The sequence below is a fragment of the Venturia canescens genome, chromosome 10, assembly GCF_019457755.1.
Source record: "Venturia canescens isolate UGA chromosome 10, ASM1945775v1, whole genome shotgun sequence".
Lineage (NCBI taxonomy): Eukaryota > Metazoa > Arthropoda > Insecta > Hymenoptera > Ichneumonidae > Venturia > Venturia canescens.
This window is the reverse complement of record NC_057430.1, coordinates 11,027,235-11,049,508: the sequence shown is the minus strand read 5'-3', so window position 1 is coordinate 11,049,508 and position 22,274 is coordinate 11,027,235. Positions and strand designations below refer to the sequence as shown.

Genomic DNA, 22,274 nt, shown 5'->3' with positions numbered 1-22,274 from the left:
TGTAATCGGTGCTTAAATACTTTGAAAATTCTTGAAAAATAATATATTCCTCACTGTACGAAAATATTTCGTTTTCTTCGTGTAAAAGTGCATGTGAATAGATTGGAAAAATTTCAAATCAGGTTATCGAACATTTAAGGAAGTTGAGGCTGTATACAGTCATTTTTTTACCCAAAAGTTAGGCCAGTTTACAGTCTGGCAATGTTGCATACACTTTGAAGAGAAGTTGGGAAAAAAAGACGAAAAACGGGTGAAAGCTCATTCGAAAACACGAACGGTGACGATCCTAGCCTGAAAAAACTGCACGCGAAATAGATTATTATTAATATAATCTCAGCAAATCTCCTAATAAATCTGAACAAAAAATTGACATTATTCGGCAAGCCTTGCTCATGTTGCCCAAAAAACTTCATATTTTTAGCATCATTTTTAACGGAGATATCACCGAATGTGTCTTGACTTCCATAAGATTACATGTTATTTGGCCCAAATTGTTATTGATTTTTCTCAGCAACGACGCTCCTAAACTGTCTGAAAATTTAACTGATTTTTTAGACACTTCACTCTGTAAGATGCAATCGGTTTAAAAGCGATGACATCATTTTCGTTCTAATGCCTAAATTTCCTTAATGAAAAATAAAAACTTCAAAAATAGTCAAATTTATACGGGCGCCACCACATTTCTATTCAGTAATTCGTGTACTAAATACACCTAAAAAGAAAGGGTCACCGAATGCTTAAGAGAGATATTAGCGATAGAAGTTGGAAAAATCAGTGGAAATTTCGAGCGCCCCAATTTGCACCACCGAAAAATACGCTCATGGGAAGGGAATGCCTTAAACATCGGACGTACTCCGATCCATAACCGAGCAATTTGGAGGGTGATTTTTCATCACACATGCTCCCCAGAAAAACTTGAAATTTTCAGCAACAAACACGAGGATAAAAATGCAGCTGGATATTTGGTCGTGATTACGGAAGAGCACTTATCGTAATTCCGTTTCCCCTACGCGTCTTGCTCGCGTTAATTCGCTCTTTGCCTTCATTTCTCTTTCACTTCCGTAGATGGCATTTTGACTTTTCGGCTTGGTTCGTAAGCGCGTACGTATTTTTCTTCCCAAGGAAAAATCTGCACGACGAGAGAGCTTGAGCCGTTGGTACGAATTGCTGCTCGAATTTGCTCAAAGTACACACTTTTATGTATGTATATAGAGGAGGAAAAACAGACGCATAGGAAGGCGGGAGAGGGATTTGGCGTACACACATTTACCGCCTGACTCGGTGGAATCGAGACTATTTTTCAAAAAATGGAATTTAAATATTTAAACCTCGATGTCGCGGCTTCCTCGCTTCTCTCTCTCTCTCGCTCTTTCATTTCTCCTTTTCTTGATCTCGTTTCCACACACGTGAAGGGGGAGCGAGAGTGACTTCTGAAACCTGCGACGCCGAGAAATATGTCCGCCCACGCTCGGAGCACATACCAAAATCCACGCATACGTGTGTGTGCACACACATATGCAGACATGCAGCGTTCCCTCAAACAGGAGGGAGCGAGCAAATATTACTCTCGCGACTGTGGTGATGAGTTTGGTCGGGGATATGCGAAGGCGAACTCCAGGGATTATGTGCGAGACTTTTTTTCCCATGCGCGTTTCCTCTTTTTATGATTTTTTCACCGAAAGAAGGGAGGGCGGAAGAGGGGCGTGCAAAAAAACTGATAAATACAGGAGAAGCGAAATTAGACATTTTTCACTGCCAGACTGCCAATTATAGTTCTTGGACATTTTACTCGGTGCAGCGTCACCGTGTGCAGCCTCCGGATTTCCCTCGTTTTCGTCCATTTCGCGACGGATTTACGAGCCTACGAAACCCGGCCGTTTCTCACCGCGCGGAGAAAAAACCTCGATTTTTTTATTTAATGACGCGCGAATTACGGTAATTGGATTATCGGATAACTGCGCGATGAGGGGAGCGAAGTTTTCAGGATGATCGTAAACACGAAAGGGTGCATTTGAGATTCATTCAATTTCAGAACACTCGAAACGTGCCAGGACAATTTTCCCCGTTCGACCACCGCTTTACCCAAAAGATAGCGAAAACGTAGCCGCTTAATGCTTCTGAGAGAATTGCAGATTCAATTTTAAAGGCTGAGCTCTCGTGGACGGGTAGATCACTAAATTCTGAAGAGAAAAGTCCCCCGTCGTTTTTCTCTACGATGCAGGCTTGCAGAGATATCGCACAAACAGCGAGCCACCAATCCGCGGGCTTCCCCCACTCCGCCCCCCCCCGTAAGCGCCGAGCGGATTGGTTCTCGCCGATCAGCGGATATTTCGAGAACGAAGCATTGCAGAGAAAAATGACACAAGACTTTTCTCTTCGGAATTCGGTCGCCCGATCGCTCCAGTAATTTGAGAGTTCAATTTTGAGGCCCTTCATATACGGAGGTGCCAACAAATATATGGCGAAATGATGCGATCAACGAGATGCATTTACGGGCTCGTGAATCCTCGTCGTCGCCTTTAATGAGGGCTGCGCGCGTGCATTTTATTTCCCGTTCAAACTTTTATCGTGTACAGCACTCAAAGCTTTCGCGGGACAATATATACGTATAGAGTTATTTACGGAGAGAGCAGCAAAACCTCGAGATATTTCAATAAAGAATTGTACCCACAGGAATCGGAGCGGGCGATAATCGCGATTCCGACTAACGAACAACCCCTTCGAATCCTCTTACGCCATCACATTTTCCCGTGTAAATCCGTTCGTCGGAAAAAATGGGAAGAAAAGAGAGTGCAAGAGAATAATCGCGAAACGAGGAAAGACCGAAGGCTTGAATTCCCGGAAGTTACCGATTTTTTAGCGGTTCTGCTTCTCCACGGCGGTTCACGCTTCGTCGAGCGTTTTCTTCGGCTCCTCTCCAAATTTCAGTGCTTCTCTTTCCCTCTGACTTTATCAGTATAGGCTGGGAATTGGGGCGAGAACGAGTGGGAGCCCCGCTCGTTACCTTTTTCTCGGGCTTCTCCGCTCGATTTTCACCCTCGTTTTTACTTATTTTCTTTTCATTCTCTCCTCAAATGATCATTAATCCCGTCACATTTTCCGGCTGCGCGGACGGAGGAATAAATACTGAAAAAAAAAGAATTTATTTAATCGGGAGCATAGAGAATCGCGAGCGAATCTTTTTCCTCGAATTATTGCACCGACGCTCAGAAAGATTCACGTTTGTGCGTCGGGTCAGTATCGAGGCTATTGTCTCGCCCGAGAGCGCCACGGAGAGCGGGAGGAGGGCAGACGGATCACGAGAAAGGGAAAACGAGATGAGCAGGCAAGAGGGTGCCAACAGATAGCGCCAGTTTCATCCGAAGCACGTGCCGGCGAATTCTCTCGGTTTTTATACCTGCCGACATTGCCGAGGGCGAGCGGGGATCCCCGAAGCTGTTTGCGGCGGTAGCGATCGAGCGACGCGCCCTCTACTCTAAAACTCAATCCCGCTCGCCCCTTCGTTCGCGCGCTCTCTTTCTCTCACTTTATTCGTATATGTATATATATATTTATTACACATCCATAGGACTCGAAAAATTCCCCTCTGCGATCGCCTGCGGCTGTTTCCTCCCCTGTGATTCCCCAGGACTACGGTAGTGTGTGCTCATGATACTCACCCTTCTTTCGCGAGCGCGCACACAGGGCGCTCTCTCTTTCCGTTATTTTTCGTCTCCGTCCGATCCTCCGAGTCGTACGTTCCATCTTATTTCTTTGTCGTTCCAGCAGGAAGGACATAAAAGGGATCCTTCTCTGTTGCCGGTTGCCGGCGCACTAGCGAATAGCGAAGGAGGCAGGAGGCAGAGAGCGGAGCGGCTGGTAGTACGAGCGGTGGCCGATCACGCGCCGTCGCCGCGCCCCCCTCTCCGCTGTGGTTCTCTCTCGCGCCGGCGTTTCCCCCACGCTGGCGCTTCCCCCACTTTTCTGGCCGGGCGAGCGAAGCGCCGACGCCGGGGTGTGGTGGGAAAAACACTGGACGCGGGCCACGAGCGGGAGAGAGACACGACGAAGATCGCGGAAAGAGAGCGTCGGGGGGCGACGGGAAACGAGCGAGCAGACTTTTGCCAGCGACTCTACCGCCAGTACGTGCTCGGCTTTCAGTCACGGTCGAACTTATGCTTGGCACGCTCGGACCGTATTTGTCCGTGTGGTTTCGCTGTTGAGCCCGGTGCGTGTTGAACCGACCGGCTTTTTTTTATTGAAACAACCATTTTTTAACGGTGGACGAGGAGTCAAGGTGACGACGCCATTGTTATACGCGAAGCGAATCGTCGCACACGTACCGAGCGATACTTCATTTACTTCGGTCTCCTTCTGCCACCGCTTTTTATACTTGGCTTGTCAGTGACAAGAGAGCTTCGTGATCGCGAATGAACGAGCGATTCTCTCAGTCTCTCTCGCTCACGCTCACTCGGCTGTCCCACCGCGAGCTCTCTACGGCATCGAATGTTCCTTCATTTCTTCGTGAATTTATATACAAAGTGTCTCATGCTGTAATGTGCTTTCCTCAAGCTCTCCTAACGTAATAACAACACACACACACACACACGAATTAACGAAGCTATGCCAAGAAAAAAAAAGTGTTTCAAGTAAAACTACGTGATCGCGCGATCTACCACACCGTTTTTACCGTTCCTCCCCTCCCTCGGACCCGGTCCTCGCTCTTTTGGCTCTTATCGTGGTTGCTCTTCCCCTCCCCCTTTCCCATTCGCCGAAGCGTTCGCGACTCGGGCAGAACCGGCTTATTCACCGGCTTCTTTTATACTTTTGCCAACTCCTTTTTCTCTTCTTATTTTTCTTTCGTTTCTTTCGTATTTTCTTACGACTCGCAGGTGCATAACCCAAGCATCTCGTGCTCTTTTTCACTCCCGTCGAGAAATCGTCATTTTCGTACGGAATCACTTGAAACTCCCTCACCGACTTTGCCCTGCAACATCGATCAGTGTGTACCGGCCAGTGTTTCCGGAGTTCTTTCCTTTTGATTCTTTTCTTCCTCGATATATTCGCATATTATAGAGACCAGTGAAGTGCACGATTTCCCCCCTCACCCCGCCCCCTCCCCCCGCCGTTTTTTCTAACCAGTGGTGCATTATGTGATTTTGTGTCTTCGTTCTGGAACTCCAGGATCCAATTTTTCTACGCTCTTGTTTTGGCTTATTTTTTCATCTTTTTTCGTCGCCCACACGGCTCACGTTTTTGGATCACGTTGAAAGGTAACTACTCTCCGACGAGCTGTTCCATTGTATCACGACTCGATCTTACTCGTACAAAGTACAAACTCTACGAAACGTGCATGTGTCAATCTGTAAAAATATTTTTGCATCCTACCAAGAATTCATTAAAACGTACAAACTAATCGTAAAATAATGCCGTGCGAATTTGAGGACGTCGAAAAGTCGAGGACGACGAAAATACGAATTTTCTTAACACGCGAGCAACCGATGCTCGTTCGAGGCACAATGAAGCAGCGCACTCGATCACGGTGAATCAATCGATCCAATTATCCCGCGCGTATAATGTTTAACCAAATTACGTTCCGGCGTTAAGACTCGTATTTTAACCTCTCCTGTCAAATTTCCTCAATCCTCTGGCTCGTTTCTTTGTTCCCTCATCGAGTAAAACCCCGAGAGAGAAATATTTGTATATATATATATTTATTCGTGGCACCGTTTCGAGATTGTTCCCTCGAGGCTTGATTGGCCGCGTTCAACCAATATTTGACATCTCCCCTCGCCCGTCCCTCCTCCTGATTACAATCTTCTACCAAGTTTGATGAACCGTTCCTCTTATCTGAGAAAAAAAGTCATACACGTATTGAAAATAGAGAAGAGAGGGCAGTGACAGGTTGGAATATTGTCGGCGATAATAAATCACCGAAGTGCTCGCGATTCTTTTTGCTTTTGGTTAGAGTAATGATCGTACTTAAATGACTGGAAAATGAGGGGGGAAACACTCGATTATTTCACACTAAAAATGGGGCCCTCGTACGGAAAATAAAAAACCGAAATCCCCGGGACTTTTTTTACCCCTGCGGGAGCTTTCCTCGTCCTCATCCCCGGTGTATAATAATAACGGACGCAAGGGCCTTACATACGTATATACGCGCAGTCTGGCCACAAAAGGGCAAGGACGTCCAACACCTGGCGCAATCGACCCACGTCTCTCCTCGAGCTGGGATTTGTCAAAAGATCACGAGGCAAGAAAAAAACGAACGGAGGAGAAAAAAACTACTCGAGTACCCTCGAAACCTTTCAATCCTCTCGCACATTGACGAGTCTAAATTTACGATTTTTTTCCCCACCGGATTACGAGAGATCGATTTTTTCACCGTTCGATTCGATCAGTGCGTTGCTCGATTATTCCATTTTTGACAATGTTTCGTAGACTATTTGGAGGAATATTCGTATGAAAAGGGCCACAAATTTTTTAACTTTTTCATTAATGCAATAACTAGAATTATTATCGTTGCTAATATTGCGTGCGAAATTTTCTTCTCCCAGCGTTTAAAACCTCGCTCACAATTCCCGTTCGCACGCTGCACGCTCTTCTGTATTAATATAAATAACACAGTGCCCGGCAGATCCTCGACTAGCTCGCCGCCTGCAAACTCTTTTCCTTCTTTCGTTTTTTCTCTGCCTCGATATTCTTCCCCCTTTCTCTCTCTCTCTCTCTCTCCCCCTTTCTTCATATTTTCTTACTATCGAAGGGAGAAAGTTTCCCTTTTTGCACACGCTCTCGCGCTACGAGAGCACAGAAGATGAATGTTAAACTCAACTTCGCCGGCGCTAAAGTGCCTGGAATTAATAATTTTACTCAGCATCAAAAGATCCCACTACATATCTATACGAATGCCCTCAACTTTCCCAATCTATGACTGTATTTAATGCCCTTTTTTCTTTCCTTCTTTCTTCTTTTCTCCCTATGAACTCGCAGTCTCCAACTTACTACATTCAAAAACCATTTTTTCTCTCTCCTTTTTCTTTTGACCCCTGCGTCGCCCCCCCCCCCCCCCCTCCTCCTTCCAACTCTTCCCTCTTGGCCGCTCGACTGTGCTTTGCCACTCGAAAGGCGAGAGCCCGTTCAGATGCCCGACCACGGCTACTTACTTACCAAACTCCTAAGCTCCTTGAACTCCTCTCGCGTCTTACTCTCTCTATTTTTCTCTAGCTCTGACTATTTTTTTTCTTTTTCGTGCTTTCTCTCTCTCTCTCTCTCTCTTAATGTTTAACGTCCGTATTCGAAGAAGAAATATTCAGGATTTTTATTGTGAAGCACCTGAGCGAGTGAGCTGAAGTAAAAAAATTGCTGGCTGCGTGTCAAGCTCGTTTTTTGCAACGAAAGCAATCGGTTCGCAGCGCACGGTAGTGCGAGATGAAATGGGTCTTGCGAAGGCTGAAACGGATTGGTGGTCGGACCAATTGAACTTTGAGGCAGTCAAACGAATCGATGTTGGGGCAACAGGATATCGATTGGGTGAAATAATTCATGTCGTATTCGTACGACGATTACAGAGCTCAGCGGCTCGTTCGAGGAGAGTCGAACGAATGTTTTGCTGAAGCAATCTGTTCTGTTGGACATAATTAAGGATTTTTGGATTCACCACTTTTTTGTTGATTGAGATCTGATTTAATTGGACGAACTATTTTTTCTCGGGATTCGGGTGGTTTTTATTGATAACTGAACGAATTTTCGTGCTTCGCAAGCTCTGTGGCCCGTTATTTTTCACCCTTTCCACGAACGTACGATCCTCGGCATAAGCGTAACTGTTTATTATCCAGGGTGGATTATTCCGTTGCTAGATTTTCATTCAGTTGAATGACACGGACGAGAACGCCGATGACGAGGAAAAAATTCCATCAAATTTTGTTCGTTTGAGGAGTTATTTAAAATCATTTTTATTTCGAGAGCCATTGTTTCGTAATTAATCGAAATGATTGAGTGAGGGGGAAAAATTGTTCTCGTTTTTGATTTTTCTCGTTGTGCACAGCAATTCGTATTATACATTCGAATTCTTCAGCGAATTTCTTTTCAATTTGTATCCAGAGTGGATCTCGTTTATCGATAATTTCGAACTCATCGTACGTGTCAAAGTGACGATGAAAATATTCGAGGATTTAATATAGTTTTCGGTTCATTAAACTCTGGCCAATTTCGCAAAGGCTATTCCGTAAAAACGTGACACGCCTCGGCGCATTTCGCGATAAATAAAAGCCCCGATTATCGAAGAATCGATGGAACTCTCGGCGAACACACTCGAGAATACGCGCCTCGTATTTGACGATTTTGTCACAGCAGAGGAAATTCGGAGCGAGCAATCTTTCGATTAAACGTTAAAAAATTATAATTCTTACACAAATCCCAATATTTCCAGATCGCTGGATAAATATCTCAAGTTTTCTCAAGTTTCCTCAAGTTCGCCATCGAACTCGTTCGATGAGAAGACCACGAGAGTAAAAAATTGCAAAAAATCTGACGATTCCCCACTAAAAATCATCAATCTACTCAAACTTCAATAATTCCAAGCTCCTGCATGAATGTCTCCATTTTTTTCGTCCATCGTCGAAGAAGACCGACGGAAAGTTCGCGCGAGAAACAAAAAGTGACTAAAAACATGCTATCTGATGAGAAAAATTATGAATTTTTCCGGAAACCCTGACAAACGTTTGCTCTCAAAAAATCCAGTTGAAATGCATATATTTTTGAGCATCGTATACGTGTACCCTGTTTATACGTAGATTGGAACGCTGTGCACTTGGCCAAGTCGGTCGGGACACGTGTACCGCCATAAATAATGTAACCGTGCTTTGCTCTCCCTCTCTCCGTCTTGCTCTCTCTTTCTCTCTCTCGTTTCTTCTCCCTTTCGTTTTTCTCTTGCACCCCCTTTCTCACGAGTACTTGAGCACAGAGCGCAATTCGTTCTTGCACTGCTCGCTACTATAGCGCTCTTTACATAGGCGAATATGACGAATATATGTATATTGAAATGTCGTTGTGAATAAAATGGGGTGGATGTTCATTGCACTTGGGTGCAGTACACTTTCCACTCATTCTACTTTCTTTTTTTATATTCCCCTTGTTCGTTCTTTTCCTCTTGTTTTTTCGCCTCGTCCTGAACGCTGCCACCCTCGTTTCTAATCGCTCAGCACTGTTGCGCCCTCAAATATTTGAGCTCGTAATTAGAGCCTTGAAATAAGTTATTCATTGATTAGTCGGTGAAATATTAATTGGGAAATTGCGCTCTTTTGCGTTGGTATTCCAACGGAAAATTGGCAGCTTTGGGGTTGCTCGCGTTCGTTTCGACTGACGAGTCACTTTCGTTGCGCTTGTTTCGCAGCTCGAATCCCCATTGAAATATAAATTTATTCAATAAATATCCGCTCCTTCTGATGTTTCGGGATTTGAGGACGATCGCGTCGAAAAAGCGTGCTGATTTCGATCCTCGCGGGCGGAATTCGTTTATGGAAGTTGAGCGGATATCGAGTAAAAATGCTGCCGGCCGGAACTTCCGCTCGCAGGAAACCAGTCGGACGTCGGAGCTCCGTGCGCAGTTTTCGACCACGAAGCTTCGCCTTCGAATCATCGCGTCGCAACACAAAAGAGCTGCAAATCTTCGGAGGCTCGAAAAATTGAGAAATTCATTGAAGAATCAATTGATTTAGTTTAAAATACGAAGAAACGAGGAGAAATGATATTACACAAAGATTTATGGTGCGACTCCGCGATAAGCAAGCTTCAATACCATTAGAAAATAATGCGAGATTTATAGCTGAGAAGATAGGGGGTCGGGCATACGTGGCTCGACCCACATGCACTTTTTCTTCCCTTTCCTTTCCTTCTCTCTCTCTCTCTTTCTCCGCTACCAGGTAAATTCACTCCGACGATTCTCCGACTGTGACTCTGACTCATGTAGAGACTTTTCTCTCTCCCTCTTGCTCTCCCACATTGTGTTTATCGATGTCGCGAAAATAACCGCTCGCCGGATAATACACGTGTCCGTCGTATGATTGTCGAACCGACCATCCATCTTCTTCGCATGTTTCGTTCTCGCTTTTTCATCCTTTTCCCTCAAGTTTTTTCCTCGTTGATCGATACCAGTTTCCCCTTCGTCCTTTGACTCCTCATTTTTCTATACTTCCGGTGATCCAACTTGCTACCGCGGGCATCGTAATATTTGTGCGGGTTCCCGCGCTCGGCCCGGTCGAGATTGCTTATCTTGGACAGCGTCCAGTTTACACACGTGCGGGCCTCGGATCCTCGAAGGAAGCTCTTTCGAACACGCGGAAATGTATTTTTGAGCATTCCCACACTTTTTATCCCGCCGCCCCCCTCATTTGGCCGCCGGTTTCGCTCTCTTCTTCGTCACTGCTCGAACCCCCCTCGCGAAGCTTCGCTACGACGCTGAAGTTTGCAACGTCGGAGTCGAACGAAGTGAACGAAAAAAACATCTGAAATTCACCAAGTTTTCGTTTCACGAAGTATCGTTTCAGGTTGAAAAACTACCAATTGCAAATTTGACAGGGAACTAAATTGGAGAATCAGTGGAATCGCTGGAGGGTTTTTTCCTCACTTCGCCGAACTCCAAACGTCAACGCGAAGTGCAAACGCCAACTCGTCTCGCGACTCCTTTTATCCAATTCCCATATACGCTCGTCCAGAGGTCGCTCCGCTCTTTTGAATTCCGCGACACATTTATAGGATCGTTGATCTTGCCGCGCGCATTTGCCCTCGTCTCAACGCCTGTGGTCAACCCCGTCCCGGGCTTTTTAAATCTCTTGCCTTATCGTCGCTTCACCCGCGTCTCTTCTCTCGCTCCCTCGCGCTCGCATCTTCCGAGGCAAACCAGTCGAGCCGGTTTTCATAGCTCACCTCGCCACCCTCCCCGCCCCCATGTGTATTTATATATTCATTACTTATAAATATACCCGTCGCTGCGTGCATGATTTAACGATATCGGACTGCGCGAGACCGGGCGCATAAACTCTCGACGAGTGCAGTCGTACCTTCGTAGACGTGTATCTACGTGACGTGTAATTCAAACTTGCACACACACACACGCGGCCAGCGAGAGAGAGAGAGAGAGAGCGAGAGAGAGGCGGGGGCATCTCCGGTTGTATTACGTGCAATACGCGACGAATGACTCCATCTTTTGCACGCGCAGTTGATCATCCTACTCGAGGCTCTCGAATATCTCGAATAGTGACGGGATTTCGGAAAGAGGAGCGTTTTTGTCGCTCGTAATCGATTGCGCGAGAAAATTTGCTGATTCGTCATTCATTTTTGTAGACTTATCTTCAGCGTGTTGGAACCCATGACGCTGAAGTTTCCAACGTTGGAGTCCAACGAAATGATCGAAAAAAACTCTCCAATAATTCCAGTAATTCTCCTATTTTGTTCCCTGCCAAATTTGCGATTCGTGGTTTTGCAAGCTGCACCAACGATTCGTGAAATAAAAAATTGGTGAATTAAAAACGTTTTTTTCGTTCATTTCGTTGAACTCCAACGTTGGAAACTTCAGCGTCGTTTGGAACCCTGCGGTGAGCGAAGGAAAATCAATGACATTGATGATTTTCGCAATGACAACAGTTCACTTTCGTCCGAGCATCGGTTGAATACGGTTTATACTAGGAATCGGAGCTTTACTAAAAATAATTTGGTCTTATTCGTGATTTAGTTAATGTGTGAAACGATTATATAATTATGATGATAATTTAATCGGCTCTGATGGACTCTTGAGTCGGAATTCGTTGATTTATTTACCAAAATTCTGTTATTAGCGATTTTAGTATAATTTTATCAAAAGCTTTCCATCGTACACTCGGGTATAAAAATATCGTAAATAACATCCAAAACCTACGGCCCCGATACGATTAACCACTCTAATTTGTTTCTTACGATTATTTTTATCGTTTCTTTTATAACTATCAAAAATGCTAATATAAATTATTTGCTCAATTTCCACTAATTATATTTTTCTTTAAACAGGCTGAAGACAGAGAATAAAAAGATTTAAACACGGGTTTTGAACCACACTTTGGATTCTCTTTCATCCCGACACGGTTTACTCATATTTTATAAAATGATGATGCGTTGCTTATAGCCAAACCCAACAGAATCAGGTGAAACGACTCGGTTCATTAAACCAGCTGAAATTCATGGAAAAACGTTAGAGTTTCGGGTGCGCCTCGAATTCTTTACAAGTTTTCGTTTCCGCACTGCGATTATGATATTCCCAGAGCTTATGTAGACGCGCGATAAATTGGGCACGATGGAAATATTAACGCGGGCGTTGCTCGTTACGTAAACTCGGAAATAAAATATTCGAGAAGTCTCGAAGTTCGTTAGCGGATGCTCTTTGATGAAAACGGGCGCGAGCGAGCGCGCTTAAAAAGCTCCGCTCAAATGGGGCTGGAGCTCGCTCTTTTCCGGCTGCACGTGGAAAAGCCTGATGCGGAAGCAACGACGTGTCGCAGCGCCCTCCTTTTTCAACATTTTCGTATTTGCAAATAAATATCGGTGCATGCTCTCGACGTCGCGCGGTGCTGATGAGGAAAATGCTGAATTCTCGAGCCCGGAAAACTCCGAAGGTTCTTCATTGCGAATTTAATACCCATAAATTCATCAATTTTTACACTTTCGTGAACGTACCCGCGTGCACTCGCTCAGAAATACGGCTCCGTAGGCGCTGCGGATGGGCTTGTGTAGGTACGCGAATCGAGAAAGTATTGGCGAACGAGGGTGCGCTTCCTTCCGTCTGAAAATTGGCAATATCCGTTCCGAAATCCTTATTTCTTCGTACATATATTTGATGTACGTATATAGAAGGTGAAACGTGCACATAGAAATGGCTAAATTTAAACCTACACGCTAAAACGATTCGCTTCTTACTCTTTCTTCCGTGCCTTATCCGCGTCTCCTCTTTCTGTCGCAGTAAATCTCTCTCGAAGATCGGCGAGATCGATCGAGTCTACCGCTAATCCAAAATGGCTGCCGCTAGTCCAGAAGTAACTAAGTGCAGGTTTTAACGATCCCTTTTCAACCCCTGCGAGAGAGCCTCCCTCTCTTAAATACACACATACGCACACGTATTCTGAGTATTCGACTTTTACAACTGGCCATCTTCGACGCGGAGGCGAAGATCGGACGTTAATTTTGCAGCGTTTTTAATGGCGCAGTACCGAAGCTGGAGTTTGAATTTTACGAGAGCTGTGCGCTCTCTTGAGAGAGAGAGAGAGAGAGAGAGAGAGAAAATTGCGACTTTTGTGTTCTTTCATTATTCCTGTTGAAGCGATTAAGCTCATTCTGAAATTTGCGCCTCTCGTTCTTGAGTGTTTTTATTCATTGCGATCCGCTACGAATAATTGCACATTTTTTCACCCGCTTCGATTTTCATGGCTCTCACCATCCGCTCGCCTCATAACAGAGTCCCAGCGATAAATCTCGTTCCAATGGAATTCGATTTGGACTATTGACTCGCTCGGATTTCACTTCACGCCTCGATTTATTCGAATTGAAATAAATTTTCACGTCCAGCCAAAGCGATATAATAATACGCGGCCCCCTAATTTCTGGGGCGATCGCGCCTCGGGTCTGTCACGTTTGTTTGGGCCCCAGGCTTCCTGCCAGAACCTAAGAACGCGTTCGTCCTCGTCGATCACCCTGGATATGGTTTCTTCTTGCATTCGTCGAGCCTACGATACCAAATATCGGGATATGTCGCACCCTCGGGGCCCACCTCAACCTCCCGTTTTCTCTCTCGCCCAAAATATCCTCCCTTTCAAGCTTCCCGTTGTCCTCGAGCTCTGCCCTAGCTACAGCCTCCGACCACAATGACAGATATTAAGCTTCCTATTTACGTCCTGAGTAAACGAACCATGGAGCTTCCCTTTATTGCGAAAGGAGCTCTCTACCGCATCGGCTGCTCTCGTATCTCTGTATTTTTGCCTTAAAAGATGGAAACATTTATTCCTTCTTCCATCCAATAGAGCTCAATTTGTCGAAAAAGCCCGGTCCCTTGATTGATTGCTGAAAAAGACGTAATCCGAATTCGAGATACTCTTTTATTTATCAACGTTTTTTATTATTTAAAGTTGTTCATTTACGAAACTATTTTCTTAAGAAAGTCTTGAAATTTACACAGAGTTTCAATCGCTAGTCGACTGCGAGGCGCACATCAAATTTTAATGGATTCGTCTTATTGGTTATTTAGATAAATGTGTTTAACGATGTATCGTGTACAAAAGTCTAAATAATTAGAAATTTATCAAATTTCGTGATAATGTTGTTCAACATCAAGTGCGAAAACACAATTTTATTCAAAATTTTCTTGCAGATTTCTTATGCCCGGAATGCACGTGAACTTTAGTGATCAATTACTCGATAACTCTACAGAAGAAAAATATTAAAAAATTTGTATTGTCAAATTTGGCACTAAAGAATATGTTCACCAAATTTTATTAAATTCTTATCATTTTGAAATTTTTTGTCTTTTTAGCATGGTTTAGCATGGCAACATCCTTAAGTATGAAGAAAAATACACAGGGTTGTAGGGACTGTGCACAAAAAAATTCTTTATCTTTCAATGTTATTGTTTACACAATAACGATAAAGTATATAATGAAGATCTGGAAAAATTCGAGACGATTGTCTCACTAGTAATAAAGATATTTTACGTTAAGCAGCATTGACGACGAAATTGGTAATGAGCACTCGTAACGTCACATTTGCTTATTTCGACATTTTGTTTCTTCTTGGCTTGGCTCATTCCTGTCACAGCCTTCTGTCTTTTTATTAACACTTTTTTCTTGATCCATTTCCCTCTGTGTTTTCCCTTTGCGCTCTGCAAAGCGATTTTTTACATAAAAAACTGTAGTATTTTAGCGAGGGACGAATAAAATTTGGGGCTCGGTCAGTGATGAATCCCGGATTAATTAATGGCTTGTAATTTCATTTGCCAAAAGATAAATTGAAAAAATGTATTTATAATTTCGAATGAATATAACTTTGGCGTTATTTTAATTTTATAAGGCATGATATCTATCTTAACTTTGACGATGTTCGTGGGTTTTACGATATTTCGCATTCACTTGAGAATCAATTCGATTAAAATGGTGTCTTCGTTTCCGACGTGTTCGTATTCGCGTTTGGTTATCGAATAATCGCCTGAGCGTTCGGAATTCATTGGGAAAAGTTCATTACACAAGTGTGAAGCAGTTAATTCCGTTGAATTTTTTCGTATTTGCGTTTTGCTGATTCGAAAGCGTGCGAAAGGAGTTCCGTGGAAACTTGAGAATTATCGAGCGGAATGATGAAAGTCTTTTTAAATTAATTTTACGTCTCATTCCGGGAGTACAAAAGAGGAGAGAGAAATGAAAAAAGAAAATGAATAAATGTACGAAGAGATCGGAGGGCTCTGCTCGTGTGCTTGCGTGTGCGCTACGAAATTGTCAGTAATTACCGGTTATCACGAGGAAAAAGCAGCTGCCACTCTGGTATTTCAACACGAGAGGGGATCTCAAGAGCACGAGAGAATGCGCGGATATGATGTTCGAAGGTTTGAAAAGAAAAAAAAGCGCGGCGACAGTGGATCTCGACGATTTTCTTCTCGGTTCTTTTATTTCTCACGTTAAAAGAATAAACGCCATGATAAATATTTTCGCGTTTGAAATCGCTCATAACGCCCGCGCGAAAGAATGGGCGAACGAAAAAAGCCAACGAGGACGAATATATAAGGGAAAAAAGAAAGAAAAAATCAAAGGAGACAGTGCTCGAGAGAAAAATCGTGTATTCGGTCTAACTTTCTCTTTTGTTTTGCTTCTAGCCAGTCGGAAATTGCATCTTTCGTTGAGACACATCTCCCTCCGGGAATTTCAATGCAAGAGTTGCACATCCCTCGTATATTTGATGCTCATCCTCCTGGGAATGGCCTCCGTTTTCTTCCCATCGATACATTCGTATGCTTTCACGTGCGCGCCTCTAAATCTATGGATTTTTATTTTTTTTATATATACACACACACACACACAGCTATACAGAAGCGAGTTTCGAGGGAGGAAGGAAGGAGGAAAAAAGTGCTTTGATGATTGTCCAGCTCTTTCTCCACTTCTCTCGTCGTATCTCATGAACGAGATCGGCAATCTTTACGCCGTGCCAAATTTCTCAATTTTCTTGTAAACATCGACGAGGCTCCCTCCCTCGTGGGCGCCCGCACCCTCCTGGCGTATAACCGCCGGACCAAAACGACGATGCGCGGATCGATCTTTCATACGAAATTACGTCCGAGCTCAAAGAAAATATGATGCCGGGCCCGATCCCCCGACGAGTTTGTGGGGAATTGCTCCGTCGTAATCTCCCACCTTGCGGAATTTCCTTTGGAAAATACTCCATTTTCCAACGAGCCATTTCCACCCTCGACTTTCTTCCCACGAATCAATTTTTCGATCCCGTTGTTCATTTACTTTTAAAAAGTGCAACTTTGCAGAGAGCCAAACTAACGAGGCGAGAGTTATTAAAAGAGAAGCCTCAGCAGGGTCTTTGATCCAAGCATTGACGAAAAGAAAATCTCTCGCACACCCTCCAAACACGATTCACCTGTGACGTCCTAGGCAATGCAAAAAGAATGGGCTCATACATACGAAAAGCTTCTGTCGCGCTGTCACGCGATTCGCCACGCTTTAAGAACTCTCGCTCTCTCTCTCTCTCTCTCGCCCTTGCCCCTGCTGCTTCATCTCCATTCATTCTCCTCCCAGCTTCTCAGGTGGCGGTCGAGGGACGCACACAAAAAAAACTGAATGTTGAGAGAGAAAGAGAGAGATTATCGAAATGGGAGCGTGAAAAATGATACCGTCCATCTTTCATTCCCGAGGGACGCGAGAGATAAAAAGAGAGACTGGAAGGACCGAGCGAGATGGAGAGAGAATAGTGTGTGCTCCTCCGTTATGTATACTTCATATACGTACCGGTTACGCTCTCTTTCGCCCTATTTAGAAAAGGAGACCGAACGTGTGAGAAAAGGAGGCGAGATACACACGAGGGAGGGAGAATCGACAAAGGGACACGTGAATAAATTCAATACTTACGTAATACATACTGTCAGTATATTTTATACGCATCCATACATACACATTGGACACACGCGGTATCTGCGAACGAGGCTCTCGTAAAAAAGAGACTCGGGCTGAAGGGAGCTGTCAAAATATATGTCCTATAAACGCGATATCATTTGCATACGAATTGACAATAAATGAAGATATAAATAAGTGTTAAGTTTATATATAAAATACAAAGGGGCTGGTGTTTTAATTATTTGGAGAAAAATATGCGTATTTCAGTGGTGAGAGTAGAAAAAATTTGGCAGTTTTATTTATGCGCGGTGACGAACGAAGTCGGAAGAATGGGGATTCTAATTTTTCAGCGTTACGTCGTTGTTAAATTTGTAAATAAATTATAAAATCAATTTGCAAATGCGCGGATAAGAGTTCTTTTTTGAAAATTCAATTGAATTCTCGTCCATCAGAAATAATTGTGATTCGAATAGAAAAACAATGAGATTAAGTTTCAAAAGCTGAAGGAAAACATTCGTAGCATCGGAAAAATGAATTTTTTTTCTGGAAATTTTTGTGAAAATTCACTGCTTCGTATATTTGGAAGCCCCCCGTGTCGATGCCTTTTAAATTGAGATACAACAAATTTTCCGAGCGTCACGGTGCCGTGGCTCTTGATGAACCGTGAAACGATCAACATCTCACATCATTTAAGCTCCTCCACATTCATTTTTCAGGCTACTTTCGACACACGAAAATGTATAACAATCCAGTATAAAATATTCATTTCGACGCGATAACAAGAATAATAATAATAATAATAATAATAATAATAATAATAATAATAAACAAGACTAAAACGAAAAATGTGTTCGAGTCCTGAATGATTGAGTAAATGCTCGTACTCGTGGATTTGCAGGATGCAGGGACTGGCGTGCCGGAAAGGGAGGCCCGCCTCGACGACCCTGTTACTCCCGACGCTGCTGCTACCCGCTTTCGTCGTCGGTCTCGCAACCCTCGCTAACGGTGAGTCACTTTTCCCTACTACCTTTTGCCACTCCAAAGCAACTATTTCTCCAATATATATATATATGTATATAAATACAGGGACATATGTACGTCGGGAATATATGCATACGCACATATATATTGTTAAGGGTTGAAGAGTAAATATAGTTACACAACTGCTCGTCCAAGTGAGGGGGCGAGGGTGTCTGAACTGTAAGTTAAACGTAGGTAATGTCAACGAGTTGTACGACGAGAGAGGGTTGCACAATTTCGCGGCTTTGGGTCTGTCCCCGTTAGAAAATGAGAGAGAGAGGAAGGTGGAATAAAATTTTCGGGAGGCCTCTCCAGGGTGTGCATGCATCATCATTCCCAAAGGGCGAAAAAAGCCCTTTCCCTGGTTTTTTTGCCGCTCGCTTACCGCCCTCCTTAACGCGACGGACTGAATTCGCCCCTCGCCATCCTCTTGTTTCGAGGGTGCCATCAAAGAGCCCTTTTTTGCTTATTTAAAAATCGCAATGCATAAGAAAGATTTCATTCATTTTCTCTCTTCCTGTCCTTCCGCGTCGCGCTCGCTCGCTCTCGTCTCCCGCTGCACCGACATTTTTTCGTCTTTTGCTGCCTCTCCCCCTTCCTTTCCTCGCACGCACTTTCTTCGTTTTTCCCCTCTGTTGATTCATTCATTAACCCCCCTGTACGCTCGTTCTTTTCCTCGAAGATACGCTCGCCGCTTTATTTTCCGCTGGTGACACAGTGCGCCACTTTTTTGTGCTGGCAACCCCTCGCTCGTCGCGGACCTCGCAATAAGTAGGATTGGCAGGTTTGCTGGAGCGACGATTTACAGTCTTCCCCGCAGTCACGATCTTCGCCTCTCCTCCCCCCTTTTTGTACTTTCGAAACGACGATATTTGCACTTGGCCTCGCAATATTGTTTGGTTTTTCGTCATAATTAATATCGCCTCCCCGTTTCCCCGAGTAACACGAGAAGGAATAGATGCGAGGCGATATTTCACCGGTTCGTTGCCGCCGCCCCCCCCCCCCTTACTTATTTTTCGGCTCATATTTCCTTCGAATTTTCAGTGCATCTATAAACCCGTGCGCCCCGCTTTAATCGCCAACTCTGTCTATAAATCGTAAAGAAGGAATATAAAAAAACGTACTTTATCGAGGGAGCGCGTGCAGGATTGATTCGGTGGTTCGATATCGCGACGAGCCCAGGGGGGCACAGCGGAGGGACACCGCAGTCGAAAATCTCGAGTCCCTTTTGTGCGCACACTAAAACGGATACGAAGGAATCTTTTCTCGCATCGTCTCCGATGAGAGAGAGAGAGAGAGAGAGAGAGAGAGAAAATTAAAGTCGAGCAGCAAAAGAGAGAGCGAGAAGAGGGAAAAGAGAGGGAGTGGACGAAAACCGCCCCGTGTCAGTGCGACGCTCCCTTATTTGCCTGGAGAGGCGTCTGCTCCTGGCGTCGCCGGCGTCGCCGGCGCGCACTCGTGACTTAACAGTCCTGGGGAGCTTGATCCTCCATGTACCGCCAGTTTTCATGGATTTTTATATGTCTATATGCGAGCCTGTGCCTCTCTTTGCCATTTACGCGCGTCTACACACGCCCACGTTTGGCCCCGCGTGTGTATTCGATATACGGAGGGATTTTAGTTTCGGGTAAAGTACGAGTGTGCGGTGTAGATAGGCGAATAATCTTTCGCCTACCACTGACGACGATGGACCGATTTGCCTCTCCAGCCAGCCACCGCTAGGACCGCACCAAAACCACCCGAAAAGACGAGTTTACTATCTATGTATATTTAAAATCGTTCTTTTTACGTGTTCCTGGTATGCCTATACGTATGCTAAAATACACGTGTTACATAATGCTCGTTCGCGCGCATACATGCAGAGCCGAGAGCCGATTTGTTCCAGGTCCTGATCGCGGCGACACGACACGCACGAATATCTCGCATCTGTGTACACACATCCCTTAATACGCGTACACGAAAATACGATTTTTTCGTGCGGTTTTTTCCTCCTTTTTGTTTGTTTGTTTTTCTTTATTTTTTTTTTTCCTATTTCACTCTCTTTTTTGTTCACTCTCTTTTTTTTTACGTCGACGTTCCCCAATGCCACGATGCTCCGCACCGACGTTGCTCTACGTTAAATATCGATTCCCCATATTCCACTGTACTACGTGCGCGGGGACGCACTTTTTTTTCGTCCCTCCTCCCTCGACGGTGCAGGCATTTTGTCGCATTTTTTGACTTTATTTGCTGCCTTCCCGCGCCCTCCCCTGCTCGTTGTTTCGAACGTACGTATTTTTATTAACGCTGATGCTGGTAATTAAATATTTAAACGCACGCTGTTATATGCTTCGTAATTCTTGTGTGTGTGTGTGTGTGTGTTTTTTTTTCCGACGCACGCACCTCCTCTTTTTTCGGATCCCTCGCACTCCGTCCTCTCCTTTATTTTTTTCACTTTTTATTGACGAACAAGGGATACTGTTTGTTCACTCCGTATCAATATTGGAGGGTATAACCTTTTATGGAAATTTACACCCTGCTGCTGCTGCTGCCATGGTCATTACCACCCCCTCGGACTCTCGCGATTATACTCATACGAGGGAAAACTATGTGTTTCACTTTCTCTCTCTCTCTCTCTCTCTCTCTTCCGCCGTCTCTTCCTCTCTATCTTCTGCTCCATTTTATTTTTTTTATTTTTATTTTATTCTCAGAAGAAAAGCCATTAAATCGTCATTATCCGCACGTAAACAGTAGGATAGGAGGGGCCTGTTTTTTCCAATGTTTTCCCCTGGGTGGTTATTTTCGCGCCCCCTCCGTTCTCGCCCCTCCTCTTCGGAGGCGTCGTACGAGGCGAGAGAGAAGCGTAAAATTCGGAAAAATGCGGCGGGTATAATAACGTATGGGAGGATCGCGCGAATTTTTTCTTTTCTTCCACGCTCTACTCCCGCCGAGCATCTTCCTTCTGCTACTTTTTTTTTTTTTTCTTTTTCTCTTATTCTTTTATTTTTTATTCTTACAGAAAAGGGGAGGGAACAGATTCAGTAAGCGTAGAGAAAACGTGGCTCGCAATAAGACGAGATGGTCCCGAGCGTTTTTATCCCACGGGAAATTCTCAACGGGTTTTCCTTCCTCTCTCTCTCTCTCTCTCTCTCTCTCCCTCTCTCTCCCCTCCCCTCTCTCTCTCATCCTTGCTTTTTGTTTCTCACTCCCCTCCCCCCTCCCCCCAGACTTTTCTCTCGCTCTGGTTTCCCTCATGCGGTAAAATGGTAACCGAAGATTCACGTATCTCTGCTGTGATTCCAATGGACGAATAAACCGCATAAATCTACCTCCGTCTCGCGCGCCATATCCTCGCTGCGTGGCCTCTCTCTCTCGCCTCTGTCGGTGACACGTATTTATGTGAATAAAAGTAAAATGAACGGTTTGTTGACCAAGAGGATACCCGCGCTCGTGAGGCGGAGAGCAGCATCGTTCAAACGCGAATATTCCTTCGAACTGACATTTTTCCAACTGCCAAGGATACTTCTTCATAATTTATCGAAACAAATGGGACCTCCCGCCCCTTTCGCTCGATATCCCTCGCGCCCCGTCTCTTGAAACCAAACCCGCTGGGGCGGCTTCGTGTTTTTTGAATCGACAAATGATGCTCGATCCATTCTCACAGATCTTTGGGGAAAGCAGCATTTTGGTGGGAGCAGCAAATGTGAAGATCTTTGCAGATGACTCGAGGCTGTTGCGATTAAAACGAGGGTTTCCGATCTTGGAAGCTTCGACGAATTTTTGTGTCGAATTAATCGATATTTCGATTGCCATTATCCTCGCATCGATGTTAGTCATCCGGAGAGATTCGTCGAAGCTCTTGAAAATGCTTCGGTCAGCATAAAATTGTCCTTTTTTTCTTGTTTTGTTTTTTTGTTTTTTTTTTTTTTTTTTTATTTCGGTCTCCGACTCAGCTATTTGAGGAAAAGAGTGTAAGAGAAAAAAATATATTCGAAATGCCACATACGTGACGGATGCGTTCATCCTCGCCCCTCTCAAGACAACGAGGAGAAAATGTGAGAGAAAGCAGCAGCAGCAGGTCGAAAAGTTATTAGCGATTCCGGCGGTGTCTTGCCGTTACTCGACGAGGGGCTATCCCTCGATCCTTTCCTCTTCATTTTCCTCCCCTTTTCGCTC

At 44.5% G+C, this 22,274-nt stretch overlaps 1 protein-coding gene across 3 annotated transcripts in view; it reads left to right on the top strand.

Annotated features, from left to right (window-relative positions):
- LOC122417392 (uncharacterized) overlaps nt 1-22,274 on the top strand; it is a 130,029-nt gene that overhangs the window by 5,537 nt on the left and 102,218 nt on the right. The window contains exons 1-2 of one of the 3 annotated variants that reach the window (XM_043430873.1): nt 4,129-4,276; nt 17,998-18,104. In XM_043430873.1, coding sequence (XP_043286808.1) covers nt 17,999-18,104 — 106 coding nt within the window. In that variant the 5' untranslated portion in view covers nt 4,129-4,276; nt 17,998. Of the gene's footprint in view, nt 1-4,128; nt 5,253-17,997; nt 18,105-22,274 lie in introns of those variants that run through there. The other 2 variants (XM_043430872.1, XM_043430871.1) reach the window with 2 other exon arrangements.